At 49.3% G+C, this 14,124-nt stretch overlaps 1 protein-coding gene across 4 annotated transcripts in view; it reads right to left on the bottom strand.

Annotated features, from left to right (window-relative positions):
- Positions 1 to 14,124, bottom strand: part of CREBBP (CREB binding lysine acetyltransferase) — a 128,441-nt gene that overhangs the window by 32,301 nt on the left and 82,016 nt on the right. For all 4 annotated transcript variants that reach the window (XM_086692123.1, XM_086692121.1, XM_086692122.1 and 1 more), the window contains 11 exons: positions 11,782 to 12,024; positions 10,394 to 10,496; positions 10,022 to 10,168; positions 9,267 to 9,384; positions 8,396 to 8,567; positions 8,022 to 8,066; positions 5,807 to 5,931; positions 5,060 to 5,248; positions 3,050 to 3,466; positions 1,279 to 1,458; positions 126 to 315 (listed from right to left, as the gene is read on the bottom strand). In XM_086692123.1, coding sequence (XP_086548249.1) covers positions 126 to 315; positions 1,279 to 1,458; positions 3,050 to 3,466; positions 5,060 to 5,248; positions 5,807 to 5,931; positions 8,022 to 8,066; positions 8,396 to 8,567; positions 9,267 to 9,384; positions 10,022 to 10,168; positions 10,394 to 10,496; positions 11,782 to 12,024 — 1,929 coding nt within the window. The remainder of the gene's footprint in view (positions 1 to 125; positions 316 to 1,278; positions 1,459 to 3,049; positions 3,467 to 5,059; positions 5,249 to 5,806; positions 5,932 to 8,021; positions 8,067 to 8,395; positions 8,568 to 9,266; positions 9,385 to 10,021; positions 10,169 to 10,393; positions 10,497 to 11,781; positions 12,025 to 14,124) is intronic.

Below are 14,124 nucleotides of genomic sequence, written 5' to 3'. Positions count from 1 at the left end.
GGCAGGCAGGTAAGATGTAAGGGGAGGGGCGGTTACTTTTCTGCTTTAGCTTCTAGCCCACAAGTGTGGGATCACAACACGGTGGAAAAGCAGCACAGTTCAAAAGTTCAGGAAACACAACCTACTTTTTTTGCGTGGCTGTGAAGGAGATGTTGACTGAGAGGCGGCCCCATTAGCGCTGCTCTCTTCTTCCTCTTTAGTTTCTACTTTGACTTCCGGTTTCTTCTCGTCCACTTCCATCGGTTCAGATTTCTGTTCTGTTGTGTCTGTTTCTTCTTTAACTTGAGAAGATCCTTGCAGATCCTCCTCCATCATCTTAAAAGAAACAAAATTACAGATAATGATGTACGAATATCAAAAACCTTTATTCTAACTCAGCCTCATCGGAAAGCTCTTAACAATCTATCCGGGCCTGTCAAAACCTTCCCCTGCTCAGCGCTGCATTTACCATGCGCTCCTCTCCTCGGGGAGGAGTGGAGCACCTGGGGCCGGGTGAGTTGCCTTACTACAGCACCACTGCAATTAGAGTGCTAATGTAACAATTTTACATGCCAGAGTGCGTAAAAGACGTGGCCCCCACGCACCCATGACCTGCTCAGTGCTTGTACAGAGAGGAACTCCTACTTTGGAACAAGACTCTCCTTGAAAACTGGGGCCAAGTTTCAAACGCCACATCGCTCTGAGGGCCAGGGAGGTGAGAGAGACGGTGCAGCGGGAGGCGTGCAAGCCGGCAGAGGAGCAGAGACTCTGGCAAACTGGGGCGCCCGATCCCCATCTAAAGGCTGCGGCTGGGGCTCCCACCCAGACTGCCGCCACGGGAGTGCGAGCACAGTGCTGGGGATCTTGTGGTTTTCAAAGAAAAGCCAGAAATCCAGTATTATTTGTAATTCCTGGTTTCTAAAAACATTGCGTGGGCCAAACAAAACCTGTCTGTGGGGCTGGATCTAGTTTTCAACTTTTGGCACAGGCGAGTTCGTGCGTGAGCACGCCCTTGTGCCTTCGGGACTCTGCAGAGCCGTGGTGACATGTCACTGGATGATCCTGTCATTTAAGATATAAACTGGAACTCTTCATTTCTGGCAAAATAAAATGAAGCCTATACCTAGTACCTAAAAATACCCAATCTGTTTTTAATCTGTACCTTCTTTGAACCCGTAATCAAGCAGGATATTAAAACAAAAGGCAGGGCTGTCCACGGAGGGCCTGTAGCATCTCCCCTTGGGACACTTTAGGGACACTAGTGCTGCACATTTGCTCACGCCCGGGAACGGCACCTACCGCAGACCCCGGCTCCCCCTTGGATTCACTGGCATCAGGCTCAGTGTCCTCAGTCTTGACCTCTGCTTTCATCTCCAGCATCGGTGCCTCGGGTCCTGGCTGCTGGGAGTTGGTTTCGGCACTGGCCACCGAGGAAGGAGTGGGGACCCGGTTATCGATGCTGGCTGCTGCCTGGGAAAGCTATGGAGAGACAAAGATCATCATCTTTGTTAACACCACAGCATAAATGACGTGAAACTCTGCGGCTGAACCAATACACGCTTTTATGTTACCATTTCTCAACACTAACCTAAGAGACACAAAGAACTGAAGAACAGAGAAGTTAAAATAGGAATCCCAGAGGAAGTCAGCATTGAGCAGAAACACAAAGAACTTCCCACCAAGAATGCAGAGATGGGACAGCAGGGCTTTCTACATTTTGATATAAAACTAGTTTCCAGAAGTTTTCTACCTAAGTCACAGAACCTCCCATTTTAAAATTAACTGGGGCGCCTGGGTGGCTCAGTCAGTTGGGCGGCCGACTTCGGCTTAGGTCATGATCTTGCAGTCTGTGAGCTCGAGCCCCACGTCCGGCTCTGTGCTGACAGCTTGGAGCCTGGAGCCTGCTTCGGATTCTGTGTCTCCCTGTCTCTCTGCCCCTTCCCCATTCGCAATCTGTCTCTCTGTCTTTCAACAATGAATAAATATTAAAAAGAAAAATTCTTTAAAGTGAACTCCTTCCAATAAAGCCATTGGCGTTTATCGTAAAAGGCTGGAACTCAGATAAACACGTATACGAGTAGGAGTGCATGCCCGTATGGAACAAGAACATATAATTATCCTGTTAATTGCAGGAACAGAGGTGGTGGAGGTAGTGGAGGAATAAGCAAACATTAAGGGAAGGAAGCACCACCACAATTCTCAATTTCCAAAGTCTCACCTAATGGAGTTTGAATTAAATAAAAGAGAACATAAAATAACACAGGGATCTCATTTATAAATAAGAAACATAAAATAAGCCTAAATAAAAAGCACATTCCCTATGGAGAAATACAAACAGTAATGTTGTATGGAGGTTGTTGTTGAGATTTATTTTGATAGGTTTATAAATAAAACATCCTTAGTCCCCAAGAATGAAGTTCACATATTTCAGGGGGAAGGGTGGTTTCTAAGTTAGGCTGATAAGACGACAGACAGGAAGATGTCAGCGGCCACCAGGGCAGGGGTGCAGAGGGTGGTGAGTGGGCAGCACCGGCTGCTCGCTGCCAGCAGGTCCGCGGAGCACGGGGCAGACCTGAGCCACAGGAAGTGCTAACCTGAGTCTGCCATTTTGTCACGGAAAGAAAAGGCTCCCGGTCTGAAAACAAGGCTAACAAGTGAAGGCAAAGCACACACAATTAGGTACGTGTCTTGTTCACCAAACACAGTAGTCTAAGAGAAAAACTACTAAAACTCAGAGGATGTCAACCTGCGATGGATAATGGGGAACACACGGCTCCTAAGTATAGACAGTTTAAAAAATCTACAGAGGACCCATGTGGGATTTCTTTATAAGTGCCCATTTCTGAAAACTCATTTAATTAGGGAAGATAATCTTAAATCACATCCAGCCAAACACAAACACGGCCTATGGAGGCAATGTCGGAAATCAAACACAGCTTGTTATGGTTGGATTAGGGCAGAAATACTTTCTGGGGCTGCACCGAAACGCTGTAGCAACTTCACGACAGCATTTTTTATGGAGAAGTCCTCCATTATGAGTCTCCACCCAAAGACAGACCGCAAGGCTCACCGGTGTGCCGGGAGGCTGGGCATGCACAGGCGTCGGCTGCTGTTGTGATGACTGAGGGGTGGCCACAGACGGGGGCTGGACTGGGGTCTGAGGCTGTGGGGTCACCTGGGCCTGGGCTGCTGCCTGGACCGTCGGGGTGCTCTGGGTCTGGCTGGCACTGGGCACCGAGCCGGGAGTCGGGGTAGGGGTCTGCCCGGAAGACGACACAGGAGTCGATGGCTGGGTGGGAGCTGCTGGCTGGGGAGGAGTCATCCCAGGCGCCGACGGGTGCTGGAGAGACGGCATGCCCGCGGCCGTGGAAGCAGGGGGTGGCGTCTGGTGCAACGGTGACTGTGTCACTGGTGGACAAGGCAGCTGGCTGGCCTGAGGCCCAAGCATGTTCAGAGGGTTAGGAAGAGCAGCACCAGGCACCTGTCCCTAACGGAGGGAACAGAGTATGTTAAAATAATTTCCCCCATGTCAGAATGTGGCAATAGACTTGAAGAATTAAATGCATGAAAATCTAACCACGGTTTCCCGGTGAGGTCTGCCTGGTGAGGTCTGCCGGTTTCAAGAGAATGTTCCATTTGTAACAATTCACCCAGCTGTACACTTACAACACTGCACTTTCCAGCGAAGTTACTGCTACAAAATATCTCTCGTACCGTGACTTACAGACCCGCTGAAACGTCTGGCTCAAACTAGCACGTCCACTCAGCTTACTAGCATCATGCTCCAAAGCATCTACCCAGAGCTCAGACCACTGGAAAAAGTATTTCTCTTTTGCAAAAAAGCTGGGTTACTGAAACACTGAAATGTTTCAGTACAGTGATTTGCAACTGGGGACACGCTTCACATAATTATTTGCGGACTTTTAAAAAACAGATCCCAAATCACTGCTCTCGGGCAGGGGTCTGCAAACCAGCAACCGTGGCCAAATCCAGCTAGTTGCCTGTTCCTCTAATAAAGTCTTATTGAAACACAGCCACACTCCCTCATTTCATTTATGTGTGAATGAATATGCCTATGGCTGCTTTTCCACTACAGTGGAGCTGAGTCGTTAAAACAAAGACCCTTATGGCCCACAGAGTGAAAACTATTTACAGGACAAGTTTGCTGTTCTAGAGCAAGGACGTACTACAGACGTTAAGAATTAATTAACAAATATTTAGTGAGTAAATCTAGTGTAGCCAATGACCTCTTTTCAATGTTACTTCGTGTAAAAAATTAAAACATGAATATTATCTTCCGGGGGAAGATGTGGCCTGTTTTAAATACAGGTGTATCGGCACACGGCAGCAATCTGATGCCCAACGGTTAACAATGGTCACAAAGGGGAAAAAGTGAATAATGAATGGGAAATAGTTCTCTTCAGCCTTCAACAGAGTACTTACAAACACATTCAACAAGAAGGGCTCAATCGATCTAGTTAGCCTGATTCACCTGGGATGGTCAGAGAGACAGACAACAGGGTATTTCAACCCAATGGTCAGGAGTGGAGTCACAGGGCCTTTCCTCACCCTTTAACACTCAAGGTCTCTCAGGACCACATTTGAATTTAAAACACACCATTAAAGAGGGCCTGGGTGGCTCGGTCAGTTAAGCATCCGACTTTGGCTCAGGTCACGATCTCACGGTCTGTGAATTTGAGCCCCACGCTGGGCTCTCTGCCGACAGCTCAGAGCCTGGAGCCTGCTTCAGATCCTGTGTCTCCCTCTCTCTCTGCCAATCCCAGCCTGCACTCTGACTCTCTCTCTCTCTCTCGCTCTCTCAAAAATGAATAAACGCTAAAAAAACAAAAACCCAACCCCAAACCAGAACACAAAGACCAGGAACCAAAAGACGACGACCCATTCCACTTTTGTGGGAAGCTCACCCAGAGATGCTAAGAGTAATTCTAAAGAACGTAAAAATGACGCAACAGAACGGGAGGTGGGGGGGAACGAGAGATGCGAGTCACATCCAAATGTGTGCTGTGGAACTTTAGCTCAGCTCAGGAGGAGGCTGGGGCTCCATCACCAGGCACGGTACCTGCGGCACACCCGTCTGGGCCGCCGGCTGGCCCAGGCCCACACTGCTCACACTCATCGCCCCGCCGGAGGACTGGAACTGGTTCTGAGGCAGGAACTGGTTCTGCGCAGGCGCCTGGGCCATGATGTTGTTGCTGTGAGCGCCCATCATGTTCGGAGGCTGGGGCATTCGGGAAGGAGAAATGGCCATCTAAAAGACAAGCATCGTCCAGAGTTCAGAGGACGAGGGCCAGAGTCTTCAAGATAAACTAGAAGAGACAGAACTCTGCGAATCTCCCCTCCCCCTGCCTTCTCACGCACAAGGTCTCTGAGGAGCCAGTTGCAAATTTATCTCTGAAGGGAAATCAATAGCATGCCATAATTTAAAGTTCAAAATATGCCTTTTACGACTTCTCTGAAGCATTAAGAAGGCAGCCTCAGGAGAGTAAGCTCTAGGAGACCACAGATGCTGTCAAGCACCTCTCTGCAACTGTGGGAGGCTGCAAGCTCCAATCTCAGACATGTCTTCTCGCAAAGTCTCAAGTCCCTATTAATTCATCATCCCAACAAAAATAAATAACGGTCAAATAATTCTCGCTGTAGTAATGAAGACCAAAAAGAGGCAGAGAGATGTGAAGTAAATAAACCACAGCCAAAACCAAAGGAGTAAGCACCAGGGGATTCTTGACCTACAACTTCACTGTGCAGAGAACTTTCCTTACCCGAGCAAGGCCTCCTCGGCACAGCTGAGGCCAACAGAAGCACTTACCCCTGGAACGGAGCCCATGCTGTTCATCGGGACAGAGTGGTTCATGGGGGACGCTGCACGCGGTCCCATGGGAGCCTGCGGCAACTGTACGTTCCCCAAGGACATTGGGGTAAATGAATTCATCCCTGTAAACGTACCCACAACGGTTCATTAGAAAAAGTACCCACAGGAAAATGAGAGCTACAAACTTGCCAAACGCTAAGCGAAACAGAGTGGAACATGTATGCAATACACACAACAGAAAGAAAAATCACGCAGCGAATCAGAAAAGATGGTGCTGGACCACTTTTCAAATCCGGAAAAACGGCACCAGTGCAGTGGTGGTGGTGGTGGTGGTGGTGGTGGTGAGAGCGGTTTGGGGAGGGTGGGGAGGGTAGCACAAGGAGACAAAGGGAGAGAGTCAGGTAAAGCACCCGTGAACGAGGCGGTGCCAGGAAGGTACACCTACATCCATAGGGGACGTGTGAGCCAGGGTCCGGGCACCCATCGGAGCCAATCTCCCTAACACCTTCTGGAACAGTGGCCCCCGTCTCCTCTCCTGCAGGAAGGCCATCCTCATCATCCCAGGCCTCCTGGCTCTTCAGCTGGGTTTACCCTTACTGTTAGAATCTGGGAGAAGACTCGAAACACGGTTTTAATTCTGCAAGTGTGCTAAGTGTTTAGAAAGTGCCCAAGGGCCAGCAATTCTCATTCCCCGCCTCCTCTCTACAGACTGGGGAGCTCTCACTTCCGTGGCTACTTCACCTTCCAGGGGTGTTCACAGCCACAGGAGTGTCACACAATGAAAGACACCTCACTGGCCACTAAGCATCTCCGGGCCACAGAGTCTCATTCTTCCTTATTTCTCACAATACTCTGGAAGCTCTGAGCTCTACATAAAGGCTGGTTCAAGCAAGTCTTAGGGCTGACACTGGGGCTCAAGCAGAATCCTTGAGATGCTGCCTTAATACTGGTGTGGCCAGGACAACGTCTCAGAGAACATGTGCCTCGCTCAGCATTACCTCTGAGGACACCTAGAAACGTCACCCTAAAAACCACGCGCCAGCACGGGCCCAGGGGGGCTTTCTAGGAAGGCTGTAAGCTTCCCTCTCTCCTTGAGGATTTTATGAACTAAGAGAAAAAGGCAGTACTGAGAAACAGTACCATGAAGGGCTCCCTCTGCACACAGACACAGGTGCTGGTAAAGAAGGTGTGAGTGCTGTGCTGTAAAACTTCTCCTTCCGTATCCTGCTCAACAGCCCCCATCAGATCCCAAACCAGCCAAACCTTCCATGTCACGTCCGACGCAGCACTCGGCTACACTCCCTCGCTCCATTTCCCTGGCTTCCCAGTTTCCTTCACTCCTAACTGGTCCATCAAAACAAGTCCCTCAAGTTTCTCCGGATCATCAGTGTATCTCCTGGGTGTCTCCAGTATGCACGAAGATGGCCACAACTCTTTCAAGTTTATGATTATTATTTTTTAGTCATCTCTACACCCAACGTGGGGCTCACACTCATGATCCCAAGATCTAGAGTCTCATGTTCCTCCGACGGAGCTAGCCGGGCGCCCCGAGGTTGCCAACAACTTTTCCAATGACCTCTTCTCCTGTCTCAGACTACTCTGGCACACAGCTGCAAGGCCTTGCTGTGGAATCCCCTGGAAGTCGCCACCTCTTCTCAAAACCTGGAAAAATATCCTACTGTTCCAGTCCCAACTGGACAAGAGCTGTAAAAGCTGTGAAATGCCCCTCTCCATGAACTCCAAAGACCGCCTCCGCCACAAACCCCACAGACCCTCAAGTCAAGTCCAGACTGGCTGCGGCGCCCCAGCCTCTCGAGGAGCACAGACACACGCTCTTCTGCCCGCACCACCCTCCCGCCCCCGGCCGGCTCCACGCTCTCCTCTGCAACATTCACAAATGTTTCCTTCCCCCACCTGCAATGCTTCTTGAGGTGACTCTTCCTAAGAGAAATAGACCCTCCTGTCCATTAAAAAAAAAAAAAAAGCCTAATCCCACTTTCTATCTCCCTGGAGAACTTTCTTATGGTCTTCTAGCTTCCAAACACCACAGATACTCATACTGCCTGTGGAACTGAATTCTGGTCATCAGCAAAAGGAACAGAGGGAATAACAAGGAGCTATAAAGAAATACAGAGGGGAAGAGGAAAAGCGAATGAACTCTGTGACTATTCAACGTTAAGCCAAAATAGGATTCACAACAATAGTTCGATACCTTGAGAAACCTGCACGCGATTCACTGGCAGGGGCATGGGTCCATCTAGAATGGCAGAAAAAAATCAGTCATTTAAAATAATCCCTCATTTGGGAATAAAGAATTTTATCTTCAGAACTTCAAACTTAAAGGGAAAACCAGTCAACGGGTCTAAAAGCACTGTGCATTCTGAGGCCAGCACACCCTTAAAAGGGTCCCTCCACGAGAGACTCAATGTCCAAACACAGGCCAAGGCGGAAAGCCACGGCCACTACCACTGTTTCCAAAGCACGGGCTCCCTGAGAACATAATTCTACATGCTGGGAAATACACCCCAAACACAAAGGGAAGAACAAGCCAGCAGACTAAGGGCTGGAAGAAAGAAAAGTCCTTACTTGGAGGCCTCACAGGTTGTGCCTGCGGAATCCCAGGGGGCTGTGCCCCGGGGGCTGGTAGGGCCGGCTGGTTACCCAGGATGCCTTGTTTGTGTAAACGTGACCTCCGCTTTTCTTCTAGTTCTTTTTGTATCTTGTAAATTTTTTCTGCCAGTAAGTGATAGTATTCATCCTGAAGAGCGGTGATAACATTCAATGTTAGGCAGTGAAAGCTATAAAAACCCCAATGATCTGTGTTAGATGTTCTAACAACCTAATGAACTTTTACATTAGGGACACGGGCAAAGGTAAGCATTCCGCGCTTCTGGTCCGTTTTGTAGTCCCGAGTAAGTTCTAGTCCTGACGGGGGGGGGGGGGGGGGGGGAGAAGCTCCAACTCACAACCCCGAGATCAAGGGTCACGTGCCCTACCAGCTGAGCCAGCCAGGAGCTCCCAGCATCCAGCACTTCTAACCGATACACCTAAGGCCCAACTTCATGGTGAACACCTCGTGACATGACAGGACTTATCAGGCAGGGGGTCCTAACTGAACGCACGTCACATTTCATTCCACAGTCGAATCGCTTCTTGGATATTCGACACCGGCAGTGACACAGTATGAGCGTTATAAAGAGTGCTCACTGTGGAGCACATCCAAGGATAAAACACAACTCTCCATGCCCCGGTCACCACTGTAGCGGTGACATCTGTAGTCAAACAAGAGAGCGGTACAGGGGTTTCAGGTCCTGTCTGGGATGTCTCTCTGGTCAGCATCCCCGAGGTGATGAGTCTACCTGACTGGCAGATTCCCCTATTTCCAGACAATGAGCCGGACAGATGCAGTTCTATCTACTGTAGGTGCTGTGCGGCTGGAACACGTATGGCACCCTACCCTGCTGTTGGCGGACTCATACATGTCCCCCTCCACTTTCTTAGCATAGGCCACCAGGTTCTCCATGCGGCGATCCTTCAGGGCTGCCGGGTCAGGGGTTGGGAAGATGGCTTGGACCCTGGAAAGACAACACACTCCGTCAACAGACTTTCGGTATACCATCAGTACCTTGTTATTTTATACAACTGTTTCTCACAAACAAGTTTCACTAAAAAGAGAAAGGCAAACAAAACCACTCCAAGGGAATCAGACTGACCCACTTCACCTCTGATTTAACTTAACTAGCCTGAGAAAGTGAACTGCTGACTTCCTCTCTGTTACCACAATGTATGGTGGCACTATCGTGTCCTCTGTATTCACCAGGCTCAAACTCCCCCGATTCTCCGGGGCCTCCATGATTATAATCTTGAGCCCTAAAACAAGGCAAAGCTTCTGAACTAATCCCAGCTCCCCGTTGCATGCCAGAGCTCAGAGGACAGAAGGTTTGGCCACACTGGGAGTCCCGACCTCTGCGACGTGGGTCACAGCACAGGCCCTGCTGCAGGGACTGCAATTCTGTGGCCTGCCGGCAGTGGCTGTGGCTCCCTAAATAAGCATGCGACCCTCTTCAGCTGCTAGGGCACTGTCCGTCACCTGGGGCCCAGGGGACCGCTCAGGAATTAAATCGGACATCAGTGAAACTGCACAGCTGTCGCACTGCTGTCAGCCATGACATGTTCCCGTCATATGTGAACACGGGTGAGGCGGGCACATACAGTTTATGCACTAGGTGGCTCCGCAGGTCCTGAGTGACATGTTCGTGCCAGCTTTTCCGCACGCCGGTGCTGGAAGGAGGTGCCGCTGTGGGTATAGTGCTGAGGGTCCCGAGGTTTGCAGAGCCTGAGCCGTCGTTCATCAGTGGGCTGGGGAAAAACAAGACACTCAGTCCACCTAGCCAAGTGACACACATGTGCCTCATTTACATGAGGTTTTTCAACCACATGTGACATTTAGCAACCCCCTGCCCCCTGCCATTTAAGCTATCTTCACCGTCACCCATTTAGAAAGAACCCCAATTTTGTGATTCCCAACCCACTTGCGTGTGCGACCGTCGCTCAGAGAGGAGCCGACTGAAACGGGGGTCTTACTTTGTGGCCCCGAGGGAAGTTGGAAGAGCTGATTCTGAAATCAAGTTTGGCGGCTGCTGATCTGTTGTTATTCCTCCTGCTGGAATGTTCATTGGGTTATTTCCTTTAAAGACAGAAAGAAATCCACCAAGTCGTAAATTATAATCCACCCCTCACAGTTCCGGTAACAGGTCAAATCACCATGTAAGTAAGTCATTCTCCTGAGTTATGACCATAACCACTACGGCAGGAACTCTGGAAGCTGTTTCTCCGGTAACAGCCATCAACTTGAACCAGTTCCGCGGCAGTCTCCTCCTCACTGCATTTTAAGTAACCCAGATGAGGCGTGCGTGGAGGCCGGCGGGCGCCCTAGGTGTGCTCTAGGGCTGTGACGCAAATTATAAGCGATCCCCTCCGAGCCTCAGACTTTTACGCCGGCTTCATTAACACCGTGCCCTGAACAACTAAACTGACCTGTGTCACACAGATTTGGGTCAACTTTTCTTCTATCAGAAAATAAAATCAAAGAAGTAATGTGCACGTGAAAACACTTGTGTACAGGGTTCCCATTAAAGTAAGAAAAAGTTGACAGAGGTTACAGGTCTTGTCCCAAATTATATCCTCAAGTAGGAGTGGAGTCACTTTAGAACTCAGGTCTGAGGGCTCCAACCCAGTCTCCTGGCCGGGAGAAGTTAGTGTGCATTAGGGCAGTTGGGTCCCCCCCCCCCCCCCCCCGCCCCCCGCCAAAAGCAATAAATGAGTTGTTTTTAATCATCATTCTTAAGGTTAAAAGACTTACTCTATTAGGAAAACAATAAAACTAACACAACCATCTTGACCTGACGGACCTAACTGCTTGGCTTAAGCCTGACTTTAAGAGCAATGTGTCAATTTACAGAGAAATGCTAAGAAAACAGTATGCAAACACGGCAAAAACTGTGGAGATACCCCGGCCAATGAGCTGACATGACACCAGGAAACACCATTATGGGGAGAGAGGCCGGGACGGGAGGTGCTGGGGGACACTCCCGGCAACCTGCCCACGTCTGGGCCGGTCACCTTGCACTGTGGGTGGGGGGAGCCGGCAGACCAGGTACAGGCTCCCCCTCAGGAGGGCACTCTAACAGGTGGGACTCGGCATTGTGAGCCACTGAATGCCCTTCGTGAAAACCGTCCCGACAGGAGCGGCACGGCCATCAAATGTCGGCTCCTGTGCAAATGCTTTTCTTCTCACAAGCCTGTCACATCTTCCTTGCACTCATACTTCAGCCTTTCCCCGGAAGTTTTCTATTTCAAGGATTTAAAAGATATCATCATCATAATTTATATGTATATTGATTTGAATTTAAAGTAAAAACAGTAACTGAAAACAGCCGGACGAACGAGCTCTCGAGAGTCCCTTTACCTACCCAGGGGGTTGAGAGTCCTCATCTGCTGGTGACTTTGAGGCTGTGCTGGTTGCTGGCCGGGAACCTGAGGCTGCAGCTGCGTCTGGGGCTGGTTCAGGTAGGGGAGACCAAGGGCAGCATACGCGCGCTGCATGGAGCTGGGGTCTATGGGATTCGGGTTACTCAGCGAAGCGGCGTTCTGCTGGCCTGTGCCGACAGAACCGATCGTGTTCTGAATCCCACTAGCTGGAGACCCCAGGATGGCTAGAAGAACAAACAGACACACAAACAAGAAAGGTAAGTAAAAAGGAGAAGGCCACACGTGACTGAAAAACTACCGAGAAGCAAGTACAATTGTATCGAGAGACTATCCACCCGTGTCCCGAGGCAACAGAACACGGCTACCGAGGAAGGAGCTGTGCAGACAAAGGGACCCTCGTCTAGTCATGTATTCTGCACAGCAGCAGTTGGGGAGCAACAAGATCCAGAAAAGCCAAGCTTCTTTCTATGTCAGAAGGCAACAGCCCACAGAATCAGAGCTCCCTTAAGGACAATCACATATGAAATCTAGACGCTCAGAAGTCTGTGCCAGGGGGAGTAGCAAACGCGTTGTCTACAAGAGACAGTGTTCTGATTGGGGGCGGTGTGGGCAGCTCATCTGCCACCACGGACATGACCTAAGGGGGGCCTCTGTGGCTGCCACTCTCCCTGGGGTCCTGCACTGCTCACCTGCACGGGTACAGAGGATGAAACAAGGAGCAGAGTGATACCCAGTTGGTCAGTTTTGTTACTCATTTTAATAACTCTATGACAAAATCTATCTCATGACAAAATCGCAATTCCTCACAACCTATGGGCACAGTGGCACTAACCCACACGTCTTTCCTACGGCTTCCCATGCAGGAAGGCCCCCTACTGAGCGGTCTGGCTATCTAAAGATGCTGAAGAAAAAACTGTATCGACTGACTGACGTAGCCAAAAAGAACGGGTGGGACGAGGCTTGGTGGATTTGCATTTCCCCAGGTGTCACCTCAGCACCACTGAGGACGGCACAGCCTCAGCTTCCACCACCTGGCCTAGTGACGGCAGGGCATCCCCTCTGTGTACTCCATGTATCGGGCCGATCCCAAAAGGCCGAAGAAAAATCTGTGGCCACACAGAGAACCCCATTCCCAAGGACTTCAGAGTTAACAGAGAGGACCCCAAATTTGCATCTCCTTGGCCCCTTGGAGTTCAATTCATCCCTCTGTCCGTCCACCCCAATCTCCACATTTGGTGGGCACTTGCCATAAGGCAGAAGTTTTACGCGCTACTATCTATTCTTATTCTTAAGATTTCCCTTCTTTCCAACTCCTCCCAACTTTGGTCACGTTATACACAGTAGCTTATAACTGATACTATAACATATGATCTTTGATACATTAAGCAATACCACAAAGGTCTCCTTTCATATTGAGACCATTGCGTGTAACAATATTCTCACATTCAACCATCAGTGCAACCGATGTGTAACATAAGCACAGTGTAACATAACACTGTGTAACAGTGTAACACAGTGTAACATAAACAACTCACATTACTTATCAGAGTATTTTAATTAAACCTAAACGTGTAAGAAAAAAGATCTTGGTAATTACATATTCCATACTATTAACTTTTCTAATAAAGACATTCAGATCTCAAACTCATTAACACTCATTAGACAAAATCACGCACACCAAGCACCTCATTATTGTAAGTGAGAAGCGATTCCCAAGGTACACTTTATGACAAGCGTGCAGCCCAAGTCATGTATGATTTCTCCAGAAGTATTTTCTCTAATAGTTAATACTCCCCCAAACGTTCAACACGTGCCCACCATATTCCTAAAACTGACCACGCCAAATCAAAGACCTCTGATGTTACAAGGAAAGTAATCCTGGGAGGATGATGAACTGTTCTCTCACCCAGGGGTAAAGAACAGACCCAGACTGCATTTGCTGCACACAGGGATGAACTGCGGAGAGGAACTAAAAGAAAGACGCTATCCACGTGGCCTCCGTTTCAGGGTGAAAAACCAGCGACTTCTTCCTTCTCTTTTCCACTCTCATCCATCAGGCCCCAAATGCCATCCCTTCCCCCAAAATGCCTCCTCCCCCCAACCTTAGGGTGAATGCCACTCGCTAGGCAAAGGCCATTTATGGGGAAGCCAGAACCTCCCACGGAAGCTGCTGACACGGTCACTGTATTTTGTGTTTGTTAATAGCATTTATTTTCTACGTGTAAACACTATTGTATTTTCTTATTAAACAAAAATACAGTATCTGTCAGAAGACAAGTAAGCATCTGGTAGCTGACAATCCTAACAATCCAGAGGCATGGAAA

Source organism: Puma concolor, chromosome E3, assembly GCF_028749965.1.
Source record: "Puma concolor isolate L17-30 chromosome E3, mPumCon1.1.hap2, whole genome shotgun sequence".
Classification (NCBI taxonomy): Eukaryota; Metazoa; Chordata; class Mammalia; order Carnivora; family Felidae; genus Puma; species Puma concolor.
This window is presented reverse-complemented; position numbering and strand designations above follow the sequence as displayed.